Below are 18,389 nucleotides of genomic sequence, written 5' to 3'. Positions count from 1 at the left end.
CGAGACATGTATCTCCAAGCAATTATGTTCCCATCCGGGATGCGGTTGACCGAGCAAAGCCCGAAGTGCTTCCTAAGGAGTATGGGCCAAGATTGTGGGTCCAACATACCTTAGATCAAGAATTGCGACACGAGGCCTGGGCCTACGGCTTAGCAGGCTTGGGGCCTTATCCCGTACAAAAGGTCAGGGTCAAGGCTCGTACTATTAGGCCTGGGTCAAAGGCCCAATAGGCTCGGGGAACCCATATCGTACAGTTCCTATCAAGATGTAAAACAAGGAATTGTTCATTGTGATATTTAGGGACATTTAACTAAACTAACCATCTAACACAAAAGTGTCCAATACAACACAAATGGTTCCAAAAACTAGTTCCGTCAACAATAGGGATGGCAATGGGGTAGGGCGAGGCCGAAGGATGGGTTCTTCGTCCCCGCCTCGTATGACGAAGAAAACTTTCTCACCCTATCCCTGCCCCTTGTGGCCTCGCGAAGCCCCGCTCCACCCTGTAAAACTCTACTTTTTGTTAATTTGCCAAACAACTAGTACAATTTTTTTTAATGAAACCTACTTCATTAATAAAAATATACTTGAAATTACAACTAAATTTATCCCATCAAATCAAATCAATTTTTAGAAAAAATTGAATAATATATCCAAGTGTTTAACAAGACAATCACAAAAAAAAAAAAAAAAAAAAAAAAAAAAAAAAACTCATAATATAGCACATAACAAAATAAAGGTAGAGAACCACATTGAGTAGAATAAAATCAGCTAATATTGATATATTTGTTTAAATAGTAGAGTTTTAAAGTATGAAAATTTTACAATTATAGCCCCTTAGATGGGGCGGAGTGGATCTAAAAAGTCCTAACCCATTACCGTCCCGCCCCGTGGTGTGGGGCTAAAATCTTACTCCATCCCCACCCCACCACATTTACAGGGCGGGTGAAGCGGGGAGAGGCGGGGCAAAATTGTCACCCCTAGTCAACAATGAATTACGATGAGTGAAACCCAATGACATTCGGTTGAGCGTCATGTTTTTTTTTTTTTTTTTGGTATTGAAACTCACTCTGTCCCAACTCCCAAATGTTTATGCACATTACATTGCCTCACTAGTTCTTATTGTGGTATCATTCCTCTCTTAATCCCTATGACTATTGTCATCCCTTATCCTCCCCTCTTATGCATTATGATCTGACTTGATATACACGAGCTTTGTTAAAGATTTTGAGATCTCAATCAAATTAGACAAAATTTTCAATCTCCATTAGCTCACATACTCGTCGGCCTCGATGTCACACCTCATCAACATCATCTATGAGACAATATCCAGAATCGACTAATCCAACTGTTGATTTAACGTCTTATGAGATCAATCAACAATTTGTATGTTCTTGATCAACAATAGATAGAATTCCTTCAAACTCAATAGGATCAAATCCATTGACAAGTGTCACTTTCTACACCCACTAGTAGGAATGAATGGAATATAAGAAAATATCCATAAGATTTAATTATCACATTCATTAATGTAATGTGGATAAAAACATCTCATAAAAAAAATTGTGGGTAAAATACCGATTTTATTGTGTTAAAATAAAAAATAAAATGTAATGTATACAATAAAAAGAATGATATATTTATTTTATAACAAGATAAACTTAATTCGTTTATAAAATCTAACCAAAACATAGTTGATTCTCAAAAAAAAAAAAAAAAACATAGTTGGGCACAAAAAAAAGGAAAGAAAGAAAGAAAGAAATTATTATTATTATTATTTAAATGGAAATTGACGGTGGGAGATGAGGTTTTGAATGTCAGTGGTCACAGCCAACGGGTTGTGTAGCACTTAGGTCTGAAAGGAAGCATAGAATGTCCCGCAATCAAACAACAGTAGTAGCACATAGCGCGCCATGATTCTCATATTCCCATGGCTATTACTCTGTCCATGAGAAGCAACGTCAAAGGCAACGCCAATAGTGGCCTGTTATCTCGCCTCAAAGTTCTAATTAACGTAAGGGTCTCTCTATCTCACTCTGCTTCTCTCTCATGCATTGGTTTCTTTTAGGCATTTCGTCGAACACTTGTACAGCAATTATTTCTTTCATTTTGATTAATGTTTCACCTGCAGAGATTCGACCACACGTTGGCTAAAGACGGATTGGAAGCTCCACTCTACCCAGAAATCGCTTCTCATTCAGTGGCTCAACAAGGTTCATTTTGTAATTCCATTTATAGAGCTTGACATAGCATGCATTTTAGTGCTAGCATTGTTTTTCTTATTCTACTTTGTTATTAGTCAGATACGCAGCTTGTGACGTTTTAGTAATGCTTGGTTTCAATGATGAATTAGGCTATGTTGATATGTCGAAATGGAGAAAGGTAAATTCGAAGATATTGGGAATAACCAATTCGAAGATTTCGCTACCCACTTGGAGTGTGTTGAACATTCTTAAGAGTAAAGGTAACTTTTTATTTCATAATTCATACTTCCATTTTTAGGTACTGCTTTTTTTACCGTAAGTTTTGAGTATTGTTTCGATTCTGTATTAGATTTTAGCATTTGTGTTATCTTCATTGGCGAATGAATAAATATCTAAATGTTAGTGATGCATTGATGCTTGACATGCGGCCTATAGACAGGCAAAATGCAATGCTTAAAAGGGTAGTTGCTGAGCAAAGTGGATTTTTGGACTAAGTGTGTTTTTGAAAGAACATTTATATTATTCAAAGGAAGAGTAGTTATTATATTCACTGACCTTGACATTGTGCTGGCCTTTTTGTTGGTGTTAGTTTGGTCAATTCCACTCCAATGTTATATAGAATGCTGCTTCTACCATATTTGTCTCGTTGTGTATGAATGTCTTTAGTCTTTAACTAGATATTTCCTTACGACATGCAGGGTTTGAAACCTATCTAGTGGGAGGATGTGTGAGAGATTTACTCCTAAATAGAACACCAAAAGATTTTGACGTGATCACCACAGCTAAACTTAAGCAGGTTTTGTGACACTGATTTGCTTCTTCCTGTGGTTACTATAGTAACAATGATGTGCATGTGTGATGACCTGCAAAGGTTTCTGGTGGTTTTGTAAATCTTATTACAGATCAAGAAGCAGTTTCATCGATCTTATATTGTTGGACAACGATTTCCTATATGCATGGTACACATAAAAGGGACTGTTATTGAGGTTGGTTGGTGCATTTAGTAAATAAGTAAGATATATATATGCTGAGATATAATATTGTTCTATATGACTCTCTGATATATAATTTACTGGTGCATATATTCATTTACTGCTTTTATTTTATCTTAATTTCGTTGTTTATTTTGGGTGATTCTTTTGAAACAGGTATCCAGTTTTGATACAGTGGCAAAACATGATGAAGAAAAAGAAGAATTTCTTTCCTTGCAAATGCCAAAAGACTGTAATGAAAAAGACTTCATCCGCTGGAGAAACTCCATGTGTCGAGACTTCACTATTAACAGGCACGTTTTTTTTTTTTTTTTTAATAAAGTAATAAAATTATTTTATCTTGGGTTAAATGGATATTACCACACTAAACTATGTAATTGGATATGTACCTCAAACTTTAAAAAGATTCAATCAGCACTTCACCTCCAAATCAGTGTCAAAGTTAACTAAATATGAAGGCAAATTTGGCAAAAAGATGCAAATGTTGTGTTAGTCATTGCCTCCACAAGACTATGTAATTGGATATGTACCTCAAACTTTAAAAAGTTTAAATCAACACTTCACCTCCAAATCAGTGTCAAAGTTAACTAAAAATGAAGGCAAATTTGGCAAAAAGATGCAAATTTTGTGTTAGTCATTACCTCGACAAACCTCCATTTCCACCATGCTTTTCTAGATGCATGCTTATCTAGATGTACAAGATTAGGGCTGATCAATCAACCACACCTGCACCCAACAAAACCTATCTGACATGGAGCCATCCGATCCAAAAAGTCGACTTCAAAAGCTGATTGGCGGCAGATTGGCACCAGTGAAATACCATCAGATTGGGTCAAGTATTAGGTTTCCTATATGTAAATCTGATAAACTGAACCTGGCCTGAGTGCTTTGCCTAGTACCTTGATTCGCTGGTCACTGTTGTGTTGCCACTCATCTCCTTGTCTCCACTTAGGGTGCCATAGTTCCTCGCCCTACCCTCTATGACTTGATCTTTTCATGAGCTTTGACAGGAATCTTGAGATCTCCATCTTCTTTCTTGCTTGCCCAGTGTGACACCACCCAGATCGTCAACATCAACGAGACAACCCACATGCTCGACCGATATAACCGTTGAATTAATCTTAATGGATCAGTTGACACCTGCTTGTCCATGGTTGACAGGGTTTATAATATCTTTAAACCCGTGATCAGGTTGGTCGGCATGTTGACAATAAACCCAAGCCTTGCTATCATCCCTATACAAGATCTTAACTACAGACCCCCTTTCTGAAAAGAACTTAAGCATTTCTGTCAAAGTTATTTAATACCATAGCATTTTTGTACTGGCAAGTGAACCAGTGCATATTCCTCCTCTGAAATGTATTAGCTGTTATACTGGACAATTTTGGCTGTTTTGGCCAGTAAACATAATCTGGTCCAATACAAAATTGTCAGGTTTTCTATAATTTTTGAAAACAAGGGACTGGCACTACAAGGTGCTGGCAGTTGTAATGACACTTGTGCATATCTGCAGTGGAGAGGAGAACATTTACAGCAAGCATGGGGGGGAAGAACTAAGCACAAAATTGAAAATAGCTGAACTAACACATGCAACAACCTTTTTGATAAGTTGATAGTTGGGGGAGGAGCGATTTGAACCCTAGACATTTCCGTTAGAAATATTAGAAAGTGCCAATTGGGTTACAAAGCTCTTGGCACACATGCAACAATCTGATCTACTAATAAATAGATGTTCAGTTAAGCAAAGATTTGAAAAAGAAAAGAAGTTAACACGGGGAAAGCCAAAGAAAGAATAGACTGAACAAACCAAGAGACAGAGAGAAATGTGAGATTTGATTGAATTTTTAAGTTTGATGGAGATGGTTACTGGTCCAAGATCTTGAAGAATTTGAAGCTATAGGTTCCAACTTCCAAACTGCACTGTCTTTATTCTTTTGAAGTTTGATGGAGATGGGAACTTAATTTAGTTTGTGGACCTAGTGAACTGAATAAATGTGTAATAAAGCCTTGGCTTTAGTTTTGGTTTATACTTTTTGGTTTTCAGCCATCATTTAAATTGAGTCCCCCCCGCCCCCCCTCCCCCTCTTCTTAAATTGTGCCATTTCCAAAGATTATTTTTAAAACAATATAATATAATTTTGGTTTCTAAATCAGTGCCCCCTTATACCACAAAAATGAATATTTGTAATTATTATATAGATTTATATTATTTTCCTAAATTTGTTTATATTTATAATTTATGTATTAACCTAACTATTCTTCATTTATATAGAAATACTAGTATGAGTGTGTACATATAGCAGTAATCTTGAAACAGTAAATCAAAATCAATCGGTACCAAAATATTTTGTTCTCTTGACCAAAACTTAAACAGCCTCCGGTGCGGTGTTGATAGCTTTGGTTTCCATTGTTGTGTTGGTGACTGGACATAGCCTCACCAACACCCAGTTGGAAGCTTGGAACTACATAGATCCACAACCCAGTTGCTCAAAACCACCACAAGCGTGACTCTTAAACCACACAATGATTGTGGTGCATTTAACCCAGATAGAGAAATGCCCACAACCAAACCAAACCTGACTGCACCACACCATTATATATATTGACAATCCTAAATCGGTACATTGGTATCAACCAGTACAAAAATATTTTATTTTCTTGACCAAACCAAAATGGCATTCGGTACAGTCTTGATAACTTTGGTTTTCATTGTTGTGTTGGTGACAGAACACCCAGTTGGAAGCTTGGAACTGCATAGATCCACAAACCAACTACTCAAAACCACCATGAGCATGACTCTTAAAGCAAAAAACAGTTGTGATGCGTTTAACTCAACCAAAACAAAGCCCACAACCAAACCAAACTTGATTCCATGCTCATCATAATATACATACTGGTAATCCTAAAATGGTACATTGGTATCAACTACTACTGAAATATTTTCTAAATCAAAACAATCTCTGATGCAATATTTGTCAATTTTTGTTTCTGGTGTTGTGTTGGTGACTGATCACAGCCTCACCAACATCCAACTTGAAGCTTGGAATTGCACAGATCCACGACCTAGCCACTCAAAACCACCACAAACACAACTCTTAAAACTCTTAAACCATACAAAGGGCATGAGGTGTTTAACCCAAGCATAACCAAGTGTAGGACCAAACCTGTTAAATTATCGATTGTCTCAAAAGTTTAAGATATTGGGATATGGTAAATTTAATTATTTAACAACACAATTTTAACACTTCCCCTCATGTGTGGGCCGGAACTACCCTTTAATAGGTGAGAACCAACACGTGGATTTTAAATGGAAGGTAGAGTAGAGGAGACAAAGATCGAACTTAGGATCTCATGTTCTAATATCATGTCAAATTACCGATTGTCTCAAAAGTTTAAACTATTAAGATATGATTAATTTAATCATTTAACCAATATTTCTAACAAAACCAAACCCGATGCATAGACACCATAATAGCCTCCCTTAAAACACAACTTCTTCGCCCACGCTTAACAAATTGAAGACTCAAAGACTCACCACCATTCCAAATCAATCAACCCAACCCAAGTTAACTCAAAGCCCAACACCTATGTTGCCGACACAAACCCACTGCCAGTGTTGGTGTCAACGATTTTGACTGCATTGCTACAGTGTTTGGGCACCTGGATTGATGTATGCACAAATTTTGGCTTTAAACATGTTTGGAGCCTTAGGCTTCAACCCTTAATAGGAAGATGACATGTGTCTTGTCCTTGTAATCCAACCAACCAAGTGAGTCATGTGCATTGCATATGACATGGATACATTGTCTTCCTATTGGGGGTTGAAGCTTAAGGCTCCAAATATGTTTGGGGCCAAACTTTTTCCATTACGTATGGATTTGATATTGTACTTCTTGGCTTGTTCTGAGTTTAGGGTTTAGAAGTTGGGTTCAAATTTTAAATTTTGGAATTGGTTATGGGTTTTTATTTAGATCCAAGAATAGGATTTCAGGCTTTTTCTTTCTTCAGTTTCTTTGTTTCCAAAGGGGTCTCCAGAGCTTCAACTATCAAATCTGAATCAAGATGAGGTTTCTTCTCCTTGTTCCTCTTCCTCCTCTTATTCTCAATTCACCAACAAGATTGGGGTTTTTAAAGCCAATGTCTTTTGGGCCTCTAAGAGGTTCAGATGGAGAAAATCCTATTTCTTTTGGGGAATTTGTATTTTTTTTAATAGGGACTATTGTTGGTAAAGATGGAAATGGCGAAGATTTGGAGTTAGGGTTAATGATTGGTGAGATGAGGGGATCAGTGGGGCAGTGGTGGAAATGAAGGCTTGGGAAGGCAATGGCATTGAGCTTGGGAGTGGAGGTGTGGATTTTTCTGTCTTTTTGCCAATTCTATTTTCACTTTTGACCTGGGTGGCAGGATGCTAATTGTCATAATTACTCTAATTAAAATTTGGGGTGCTCATTGCAAGTACCCCCATAATTTAGGGTGGTAATATGCATTTATACCCCTTTTTAAAGTTACTTTGGTGGAAAATGTTCTATACAGTCAACTTATCAAAAAAAGAAAATGTTCTTTACAGTCCATGTGAGTGGGTTTTGGGTTCTGAAGCTTTTTTGCCCTCGTTGCTTATTTACTATGTGGCTTAAAATCTTAATTTGATATTGTGGAAGCAGCTTATTCTTTGACCCATTTGCCAAAAAAATCTATGATTACGCTAATGGAATGGTGGACTTAAGTTCCTTGAAGGTGACTCTTCTTTTGCTTTGTTAATACAAGTCAAGTTTCAGTTTATATTAATTTATTTCAAAATTTTTCATTTGAAGATTACTTAGTTTTGATATTGTTGGACACAGCTGCGAACGTTGATCCCTGCTCAATTGTCATTCAGAGAAGATTGTGGTATATGTTTATTTCATTAATTTTCTGTAAACTCTTTTAGCATCATGATATTTGGAGCCATTGGCTGAATCTGTTATCAAACTATATGAATCTGACCAATTATATGCAATCCATCATGCAGCAAGAATTTTGCGTGGCTTAAGAATTGCTGCTCGTTTGGGCTTGTCATTATCAAAGGACACTGAGACCGCAATTCTTGATCTTTCTTCATCTGTTCAGAGTTTAGGCAAGGTAGTTGCCAAGGATTTAATGAGATCACTTTCCTCAATGAATTATACAACAACAACAACAACAACAAAGACTTAGTCCCTAATTTTTGAGGGTCGGCTATGGATTCTTAACAGATTAGGGTCAGCCACATGTTTTCTAGTAAGGGACTCCGCAACAAGTTTTTGTAATGGATCCATTCATAATAGAGTGATTAAAATTTATGCTGGCTGTCAATCTATTGCAACCCTCCTTTTCCCGGGTGTGGGACTGGCTATGAACACAAAATATATGACACTATCCCCAATGAATTATGTTTTAAAAAAATTATTGGGTGTTTTTGGCATTTCTTAGCACCTTCTCCCTTTCTTGTTAACCACCTTTTATTGTTCTTATTTCTTAAAATTCACTGTTTCACATAACTTATATGTGTGTGTGTGTGGGGGTGTTTCTCATAAGGACTACTTTATTATTTTAGCTCTTTAGATTTCCAAGCAAATGTAATTTAAGTTATCAACTTCTTCATCCTATTCCTTACTAAAATAACATTGTTTATATATTCAGTCAAGGATAATGATGGAGTTGAACTATATGTTTTCTTATGGAGCCGCTGAACCTTCTCTCTGCTTGCTTCAGAGATTTAATCTGCTTGAAATTCTTCTTCCATTTCATGTAAGTGATTTTCCAGTATCTGACTCACAAAATCTTAATGTTTTCATTCAGAGATTATATCTGATATGATGTTTGGGTTACAGGCAGCATACCTTCAAGAGGCTAAGCAATCTTCTAAGCGTCCAATTATGTTGATGGTAAGATTACCTTTACAAGGAAGTAGTAAAGCAATCTATGCATTATTTATTATTAGGGTCTATTTGGATACCGCTTATTTTACTGAAACTGAAAACTTATTGCTGAAAGTAATCTATGCATTATTTATTATTAGGCTTTGTTTGAATAATGCTTATTTTGCTGAAACTGAAAATTTATTGCTGAAAGTACTGTAGATAAAGGTAAAAGTTAGTTGAAATAGTACAATGGGACCCATGAATAATACCAAAAGTGCAGTGGGACTCATAGATAGTAGCAAAAATAAGTTGAATAGTGAAATAATATATAATTTTAATTGCTTCCCAAACGCACACTTAGTTAGTGATAAACATGCAACTATGGTATGGAATGTAGGAATGAACTTGATTAAATCATGGAATTATTTAATGTCATGAAGTTAGACAGGAAGTAATGGATATACTGGGAGATTACTGAAGGCACAATATTGAGTTAAGAGGAAAGCAATTTTTGTTAAGAAATATAAAAGGATCTTCCATTCTAAGTTTTTTGTATTGATTCTAGAATTTTGTAAGTAATTGAAAATTCCTATCTGAGATGTAGGAATAATTTGGAACTTTTGTTAACAAGCACAGAGAGAGAGAGAGAGATGTAACAAAAGCTGTTATAAAACTTAGGTAGCAAAGAACAACAACCAAGCCTTAGTCCTGAATTCTTTGGGGTTGGCTACAAAACTTGCTTATCACCAAAAAAAAAAAAAAAAAAAAATCTGTTACAAGGTCATTGTAGGAACATAGTTTGTTCTGATAAGTGTAACTGCATCTGCTTGCAAATGATCTGTTGAGAGTACGTTTGAGCTTAAATTGGCTTATAATATGTCAAGCCAAGGCTGGCTCCAGGCCTAAGGCCCCCATCTCTCCAAAAAATTTATAAAGGGTCCTAAGGCCTCCAGTTATGTAAACAATAGACCCCCAAAATTCTACAAAAAAAGGCCCAAAATTGTAGAACGATTATTATTATTATTTTTAAAGAAAGAAAATATAGGTGGATTTTGCATTCTTTCTCCGCCTTGAAGAAGGCCCTCTAAATATTGAGCCAATAAAAATCTAACTCAATCTAAACCCTAAACTGTTTCACCAACAAAAATTGTTATGAATGTGCTGAATAATCATTGATAATCTATTTTCCTACCAACTTGTAAAAGAGATATTAATAAAACCTAAATTCTAAAACTTAATAGCAATTTTGCATCTCAAAGAACAAGAAGAATGGTTTTTAAACCAAAAAAATATACACAATATATAATATAGAATAAGTAAGGGCCTCACAGTGAGGGGTTATTACAGGATTCTACTTGGCAATGGTGACCAATCTTTCCCTTGGAAGAGCATATGGAAATCAAAGACTCCATCTAGAGTTGCTTTATTTAGTTGGACTGCCACTTTGGGGAAAATCTTGACAATTCACAATTTATGGAAAAAGAAAATGTTGCTTTTGGATTGGTGCTATAATTGTGAATGCAATGGGGAATTAGTTAATCACCTTTTATTGCATTGCCCTGTTGCTACAGAATTATGGGCTATGGTTTTGGATTTATTTGGAGTTTATTGGGTGATGCCGAAGACTTTTGTGGATTTATTAGCTTCTTCGCCAGGTTGCTTTAGACGCTATTGGAATGGACTTTTGTGGATGGCTGCTCCACATTGTTTGATGTGGTGCATATAGAGGGAGAGGGACAATAGGAGCTTTGAGGACACGGAGAGGACTATGCCTGACCTTAAATTATTTTTCCTTAGAATCTTATTGGATCGGGTGTCAATCATACATAGTCATTCTTTATGTTCTGTTATTGATTTATTAGATTCATGTAATTTGCATGAGTGATTGTATGGTCCCCTTCTGTGTACTCTTTGTATATGGGGTGACTATTTTTTATATCAATAAAGATTGTAGTACTTATAAAAAATTATAGAATAAATAATATCTAACTGATATTAAATATTAAAAACTGCACTAAAATTATCGCCCTAGGCCTCAAAATATATTGAATTGATCCTTTGTCAAGCGCATATTTTGTTTTTGTTTTTCTGTTTTTTCATGGTCTTACTTTCTTAATATTTTCTCTTCGTTTTTTTGGACAGAAGCTTTTCTCACATTTGGATAATTTAGTTTCTTGTGATCGACCTTCTGACTGCAGCCTGTGGTAAGCCAATGATTTATTTCCTCTGTTATAAGTGTAAACATAATATATCATGAAAGGATCATCATAAACTCGCTTACTGGACATAGTTGCTAGACTTCTTGAGTTTTCTTTAATTTGAGGAAATTTGAATCATTGTATTCAAATATGTTTTCAGTTCAACCTTTAAAAAGCCACAGTTAATGATACATCAAATAATGTGATTTGATTGATTCTACAAACCCACTTAGTGGGAACATCAAAGCGAAATGAACTGATGGAGGCCTTAAGTCTGGGGGTTTGGGTCTGGTAAGGAAGTAATATGTGATGGTGAAGAAGTTGATCAAGCTCTGGTAGAGATTTCAGTACCACCCTGTAGTACAATCTTTGGCTGACATTATAAGCTATATTAGTTTGGCATCAGATACTTCCTCAACATTTTGGAAACCTGTGTCCTGTAATCATATGTTACAAATAAAGGTCTCGCCTCTTCATATGTACAGCATATGTATAGCAAACATCCAACCTTCGTGAATGACTCTGCAACTGATAGGTCCACTAAGCAGATCTTTTCAAGAGGGTTTCTGGCTTCCTGTCAATGTTTTTATTTCCCATTTCAATCATAGATGCATGATAAGAAACTCATTTATCACCTTACTGTAGATAGCTGGAGGTTTATATGTTTTTGTATCTTTGCAATCGTGGTTTCAATTTGATGTCATATTTTGTGTATGGGACAGGGTTGGACTGTTGGCTTTTCACCTGGCATTAGTAAATAACCCTCAAGAAGCTATCGTGATTTGGGCATTTGCTTCTGCTCTGTACCATGGAAACTGGGAGGAAGGTGTCAAATTTGCTAAAGAACATGCTGAAATGCATGTTGATTTTGTACCTGAGATCTTGGGGTCCTCTAACATTAAATCGGATGAAGAACTTGCTAAAGAAGTAACTTTGTTAGCATCTTTGGTCCAAGATTCCATGTCTACTTTGGCTGAGACAGAAAGTCTTTTCAAATCAATGTCCAGATACCCATTTTCTCCATGCTCTGGTTTTGTAAGTACATTTCTCTTTGTAATCTACATTGCTAATAACCTCAACAGCGTATTTAACCAAAGAATAAATGTTCAAAATGTTACGTCACTCATTTGTGGTTATTTTAATCAACATTGTAGGGTGCCCTTGTGGCACATCTGGGTTAAAATTTTGACTGCAGAAACTACCATATTGATCTGTCAATTCTTCAGATAAAAAGGGACAAAAACATAGGGCTGCAACCTGGGTGATCTAGTCTGTGTTATAGAATGATTCCGACTCAAATCATGATTTTCACTCCTGAAATCTAATCCAATCCAATATGACCCCAACCTTATCTGAATTATCAACATACAAACCTCATCTTGAGGTAGGTTTATATATTAGGTTAAAATTAAATCAAATTCAAATTTGAACCTGACCTTGATAGTTTCAAATGTGCCAAATGTAATGTGCAGGGTCCACCTGTGCATCTTCACAAAGCCAAAGGCCCTGTGTATATAGGGCTCATTTGACTGGTTTGCACTGATGTTCACAACTGTTGCTAGCAGTCCTTATGCCTTAACTCTATGCCCAGATATCATGTTATGTGAAGAACAGTGCTCAGACAAATTATTGAATGGGCAAGCTCAAACTATTAAAATACAAATTGAGCGGGCAAGCTCACAACATAGTTTGACCATGAACCTCAACCTAATCTTCCCCAAATTTTGACCTTATCTTTAATGATTAATACACTGGAGATTTCCGTTGCAGCACTGTGATTGGTTAGGCATGTTACCCAGTTATGTCTCACTATTTCCTGCTAGAGAGGATAGCTGTCCAATGATTTACTTATTCCCATGGTTTCTTGTTGTTAACATATGTATATTACTTGAATATAGTTCATATATGCACCTGATCTGATAAAAAAGTGGTTCTTTAGGTATTTATTCCGAACAAAGTGGAGAAACATGTTTTGGAAATTTTCCAAGTGCTCGTGGATGATATTGAGTCCTACAATAATGGAAGAGATTGTTTTGAGATTGATTACCACTTGCTTGGGAAGGGAAATCTGCATGAGGCAAGATTTGTTCTCGGCAAGATTATTTTGGAAACTGTGAGTGGTGAAGTTGTTAATGAAGAGAGGAAGGTTGTCAAGGAGGGGAGAACTGAGGTGCAGCCAGATATCTCTGAGGAGAATTGTGATCTGGAGCTTTCAGATCTCGTGAAGGTTGCATTCAAGGATAGAAATTGTAAACTCAGCCTATCAACATCTGATCCTGAAGTAAAGCAAACAGTGGTGAAGAAACAGAAGTTGGTGGAGAAACTCAGTCGTCCTGAGCAGTTGGGGGCTACAATGAATTCAGGGGTGGTTGAGAAAGTGAATTTCCATAAGATGGCTAAGAAACACAACAAAATAATTGAGACGTTTTGGTTACCCCAGGAAGAAACAAAGATGATGCAAGGCATAATATTGGAGAAGGAAAATTATCATCTACAAGAGCAGCAGGTTACTTTGGAAATGCAAGAGGGTGTTGAGAATGATAAGTACAAGAATAATGAGAGGCATTTGAAGACATTAGAGAAGGTGAAGCGTCGGTTATCACAAGATGAGGTAACTAAGAAGCATGTGAAAAATGTAGTTGATGAGTGTAGTTTCATTCGGGAGGCAAAGCTTAAGCATAGAAAGGTGTTAGAGAAGAAAGAGTTACCTTTCTCACACCAAGAGGTTGTCAGGGAGAAACATGATAAAGAACTAGTTAAGGAGAAAGGCAGTCGACCTCTACTGTCAAGCCTTTTCAAGTGAATCGTCATTGTATGTTGTAAAATCACTTGCCAGTGTGGGACAGCATCACCAAAGTTATAATTGACAGGCATGAGGCATTCTTTTACCTCTCTCTATGATTTCTTTGCAGGTGTACATTAGAATCATTAAAGCTGATAGAAGTATGGTCTTATTTACTAAAGGTTATACTCATTGTAAGATTATGCTCATTTTTTTAATCGGATTAGTAATCAATTTTGATTTCTTGAGATCATGAGTAGTATCAGCATTTGGTTCAATATGTTGACTTGATTAGGTTTGTCATAATGCCGTACCTATTTTATTTCGGTTATGTTTCAGGAAAGTTGGTAGCACCAATGACTGATGTGAATTAGCTCTTCAGCATCATAGCATGTCCTTAACTTTTCATGTTTTCTTCATCTTTTTCTTCTCTTCATATCAAGTGTAAATGAACTTTTCGCCAGGTCTATTCAGATCAATCGCATTATGATTGTTCCTAATATTCTGATAGAACCGAAATTTTTACCATGTTAGAGGCCAAAAGTGAGGGATATAAATGAAAGTAATTTAGAGTTTGGGGTCATTTTTATAAGCATGTAGTTTGCTAGCTTATTTTATTATTCAGCTTATGTTTATTACTATTTATAGATTTTACTGTACTTTTTGGTCTTATTCATAGGTTATATTGTACTATTTCAGCTAACTTTTATCTCTATTTACAGTACCACCAACTAAAAGTTTTTAGTTTCAGCAAAATAAGTTAATCCCAAAGAGAACTTTGGGTAATGATTTTGGTACTTTGCGTTTACAAATGGAATGGTCCTGATTATTCTGACTCTTTATCCTTATCCGGATAATTTTATTTAAAAAATAAATAAGGTGAATCAGACGGAGAATGAATTAAACAATTTAAACTATGGGCCATGGTCCTTGAAACTGGTCGGGCTTAAAATAATAGTTTTGACTAAGAAGTCACTGACTTTCCCGAGGCTTGTGAGTGGGGCTCACAGGCTGTGAGAGGCAGGCCCGCACCATGGAGCGGGGACTGGATACAATTCCTGATATAAGAGGGCACGCTCCTTCAAAGTTCAACCTAGTTCAATACTTTTTTAAGGCTCTTGGCCTTTGTCTTAGGAAGGAAAACAATTTTATAAACCTTGGTGATGCTTCATGTTTTCTTTCAGGCTCCATCAAAGGCTAAAATCACATTAGCAAATGTATGATCTGATCTCTATTGTATTATCTCCAAAGGTTAAAATCACATTAGCAGATCTATGATCTCTATTTTCAAGTGGGCCGAGGGCCTAGTGATGAAGGAATAAAGATAAAATACTTGATTATTTAAATATTAAAAAGTTTGATTTATGTTTATAGAGAAGGAAAATTCCCGACTGGCGACCTATGAGTGAAAAAGCATAATTTCTCTACATTTAGAGTATTATGCTATCCACACATATACACTTAGATTAGGTTAGAGTATAAATTCTATTTTGTAAAAAAAAAAAAAGTATTATGCTACCCACTAGAGACGATGCTTGTACAACTTAATGCATGCCTCGGGTGGCCTTATATGGAGATCTTTGGAAACTAATGGACAAAAGGAAAAAGAGGTGTAAATGGTTAAAATACTGCACCAAACCTTGAAAAAAAAGGGGTAAGTGCTCATAGAAGGATCATGTTATCAGAAAGAAATTATTGCCCTAGACCTCAGAAAGGGCTTATAGGTCTGCAAAGAGTAACATGTCATCTAGAAGAAACTATTGCACTAGACCTTGGATGAAGTTCTAGGCCATCAAAGGGTAGCATATTGTTCAAAGCAATTGTGCCACCAACCCTAGAAATTTAGTCGTCTACCATGTTATTCCATGAATCCAAGATGGGCACAAAAGGTAAATCCAGGAAATATGATAAAATTATATGGTACAAGAAAATCATAATGATCATTGATTAGTATGATATGAATTTCTAGTATTTTTCTGCCAAATTTCCAAATTTTTGGGAGAAAAAGAAGATAATATCAACATTCAAGGAGGAGAAGGGCATTGTTGAAGGAACTTCTATTGTTGTCCGAGAAGATATACGGTGTAAAGTTTATTATGAAATTGGTATTGGCTTCATTTTTTTAATGGTCCCGGACCTTTCAGTCCATACCATAAATCAATCACATATACACCATACTACACGTTCCTTGTTGTTGAGGTCATCACCCCGGCTGAGAGATTTTGTGACATTTCTAATTGGCTATCTTGTTTGTCTAATAATATATTTAACAATTGACATTTTGACTTGTAGACATAATGAGTTAGTTTTTGTGAAATTATTCAATATAATTGGAATACATTTTTTCTTTCATATAAAGGCGGATTTTACACGTGGAATTTTTATTTATGTGAGAGAAATGTGTAATCTATCGGTATATTGAACAATTTTTGTTAGTTTTGATTACCAATAACCAGCCAATCAGTCTTTTCTGGTATTTATGTGAGGGAAACAATATTTAATGTTCCTTCAATAAAGGACACCCGTTATCAAAAACTAAAATTGTATTAAAAAAAAACTAAAATAAAATATATACAAGAGTAGGTGCCATCATTCAAGATGAGAAGAGAAGGGTAATAGTAATTGCAAATAAGTGAGAGCATACGATCAAAATCGGGAAAGAAATGGAAGTTGTGGTGATGAAGAGGGCCCTTTCTTTTGCAAAGTTTGGTTGATGTGTTTTATATTTTGGAAGTTGTAAAACCATAGGGCCTGTTTGGTCCTTATTTTCAAAAAGTTGTTTTAAAGGTGTTATGAGAAATTGTTCTCAAAAACAAATTTTTAGTGTTTACTGTTTTCCCAACCTACAAAGTTATTTGGCATTTGTTTATATGTGTGTGTGTATATATATATATATATATCTTAAAAAATAAAAAGGAGACTGTAGGGACACGATTTCGTTAACCCGGTCCTGGACGATCAGGCCTTGGTCCAAGAAGTCCCACACAATGAAGTTTTGTAGAGTATGGGCTGAAGAACTCGGTTCCAGTTGGCTCAGATGGTTCGTTGCATGTCCTTAGTGGATGTAGAAACATGAATCAAGAGAATGGATGTGTAAATGGAAGTTTTATTCATGGACATACTTTCATACAATGACTTCTTGCTTTTTCTCTCCTCCCTCCTCCTTTTTTTTTTTTTTTTTTTTTTTTTTTTGTCCCCCCTTTTTTGGGGACTCTTACATATGATATAGGCCCTCTTTTATCATCTAGAACCTACACTTGTTGATCATCCAAAACCCCCACTTGAGTACCTGTCCCATCAGATGCCCTTACCAGTTTTTTGTGAGTTGCAGTGATCAAGGTAACACTGTTCAGGGGTCTTCTCTTCATTAATGCGACCAGGAGAGTAGTTGTGGTGCATTTAATATGGTGGTGACAGCCTTTGCTGGGATATTTTGAGCCTTCTTTCTTTTTACATGTTTGGAGTAAAGGCTACAGTAGCTGGGATGCATCATTGATCTGGACTTTGAAATTTCCGAGAAGGAATTACTCCTCGAACGTGTTTTCTTCGCCCAGTTGGCTTGGGCAGGGATTATGGGCCGCGACGTCTCCTCAGACATAATTGTCCTCGGACGGGCCCAAGGCCCAGCCAACTTGTTATTCTGGGTCGGTCCCCACAGAGACAATCTAGCCAAATTTAACAATAATGAATAGTGGCTTGAAATTGAGAACAAGAACATTCAGAAAGTTATTCCATCCCCATAGTGATTTTTGGAGAAAAGTTTTCTAAAATCAATTTTTAGAAAATAGGTGCCAAATATTTTCTTTTTATAAAATTTTTAATAAAAAGCTATATGGCCCATTTTTTTTCCTATATTTCTATATTTATAAATAAAAAACCATTTTAAAAATATTATACCAAACAAGCTCATAGTGTTTGCAAAGGGAAATTTAGTCTCAAGTTGGCTAAGCTTGGGACACATTATTTACTCAACTAAAAGAGAATTAAGAGGTAAGCATAACTGAAAAATCTCACATGTAGACACCTGTATTAGTTGGGGGAGGGGGGTAGGAGCGGGGAAAAAAAAAGAAGACCTGAATAAATTTAAAGAGCCTCCAAATTTTCGGGAACCATTACTTGATTGTTACATTAAAATCTTGAACAAAATAAACTCAGGAAAACTATATTTTAAATCTTACGAAATAAGAGGAGCAACAAATTAAACTTTATAGTTTCAAAAGTAACTAATTAAATATCAATCCATTTAAGTGGATGTTTAAGTTTTAATATGAGCTAATAGTTTAATTTCTTAATTATTTATTTTGTTATTTTGAAACTGTAGGATTTAATTTGTC

The 18,389-nt window shown here is 35.8% G+C and overlaps 1 protein-coding gene across 2 annotated transcripts; it reads left to right on the top strand.

The window, feature by feature from the left end:
• The first annotated feature begins 1,782 nt into the window (after positions 1-1,782).
• LOC115995101 lies at positions 1,783-14,461 on the top strand. Of its 2 annotated transcripts, none has more exons than XM_031119535.1 (14): positions 1,783-2,014; positions 2,132-2,213; positions 2,354-2,464; positions 2,903-3,000; positions 3,107-3,190; positions 3,353-3,489; positions 7,858-7,930; positions 8,038-8,083; positions 8,205-8,314; positions 8,855-8,962; positions 9,046-9,099; positions 11,221-11,279; positions 11,996-12,308; positions 13,213-14,461. In XM_031119535.1, the coding sequence occupies exons 1-14, from the start codon at positions 1,931-1,933 to the stop codon at positions 14,074-14,076; spliced, it is 2,223 nt and encodes a 740-aa protein (XP_030975395.1). In that variant the 5' UTR covers positions 1,783-1,930; the 3' UTR covers positions 14,077-14,461. The 2 variants fall into 2 exon arrangements, with proteins under 2 accessions (XP_030975395.1, XP_030975394.1); XM_031119534.1 differs by having other exon boundaries at positions 11,218-11,279.
• The last annotated feature ends 3,928 nt before the right edge of the window (positions 14,462-18,389 follow it).

Source organism: Quercus lobata, chromosome 6 (assembly GCF_001633185.2).
Source record: "Quercus lobata isolate SW786 chromosome 6, ValleyOak3.0 Primary Assembly, whole genome shotgun sequence".
Taxonomy (NCBI): domain Eukaryota; kingdom Viridiplantae; phylum Streptophyta; class Magnoliopsida; order Fagales; family Fagaceae; genus Quercus; species Quercus lobata.
Note: the sequence above shows the minus strand (reverse complement) of the source record. Positions and strands in the feature narration are given on the sequence as shown.

Excerpts from the sequence above, each read along its gene's own strand:
- LOC115995101 (XM_031119534.1), top strand. The coding sequence starts at position 1,931 with ATGGCTATTACTCTGTCCATGAGAAGCAACGTCAAAGGCAACGCCAAT. Across the intron at positions 2,015-2,131 it reads GCCTCAAAGTTCTAATTAAC|AGATTCGACCACACGTTGGC; the intron begins GTAAGGGTCTCT and ends TTTCACCTGCAG. Across the intron at positions 9,100-11,217 it reads AGCGTCCAATTATGTTGATG|AAGCTTTTCTCACATTTGGA; the intron begins GTAAGATTACCT and ends TTTTTTGGACAG.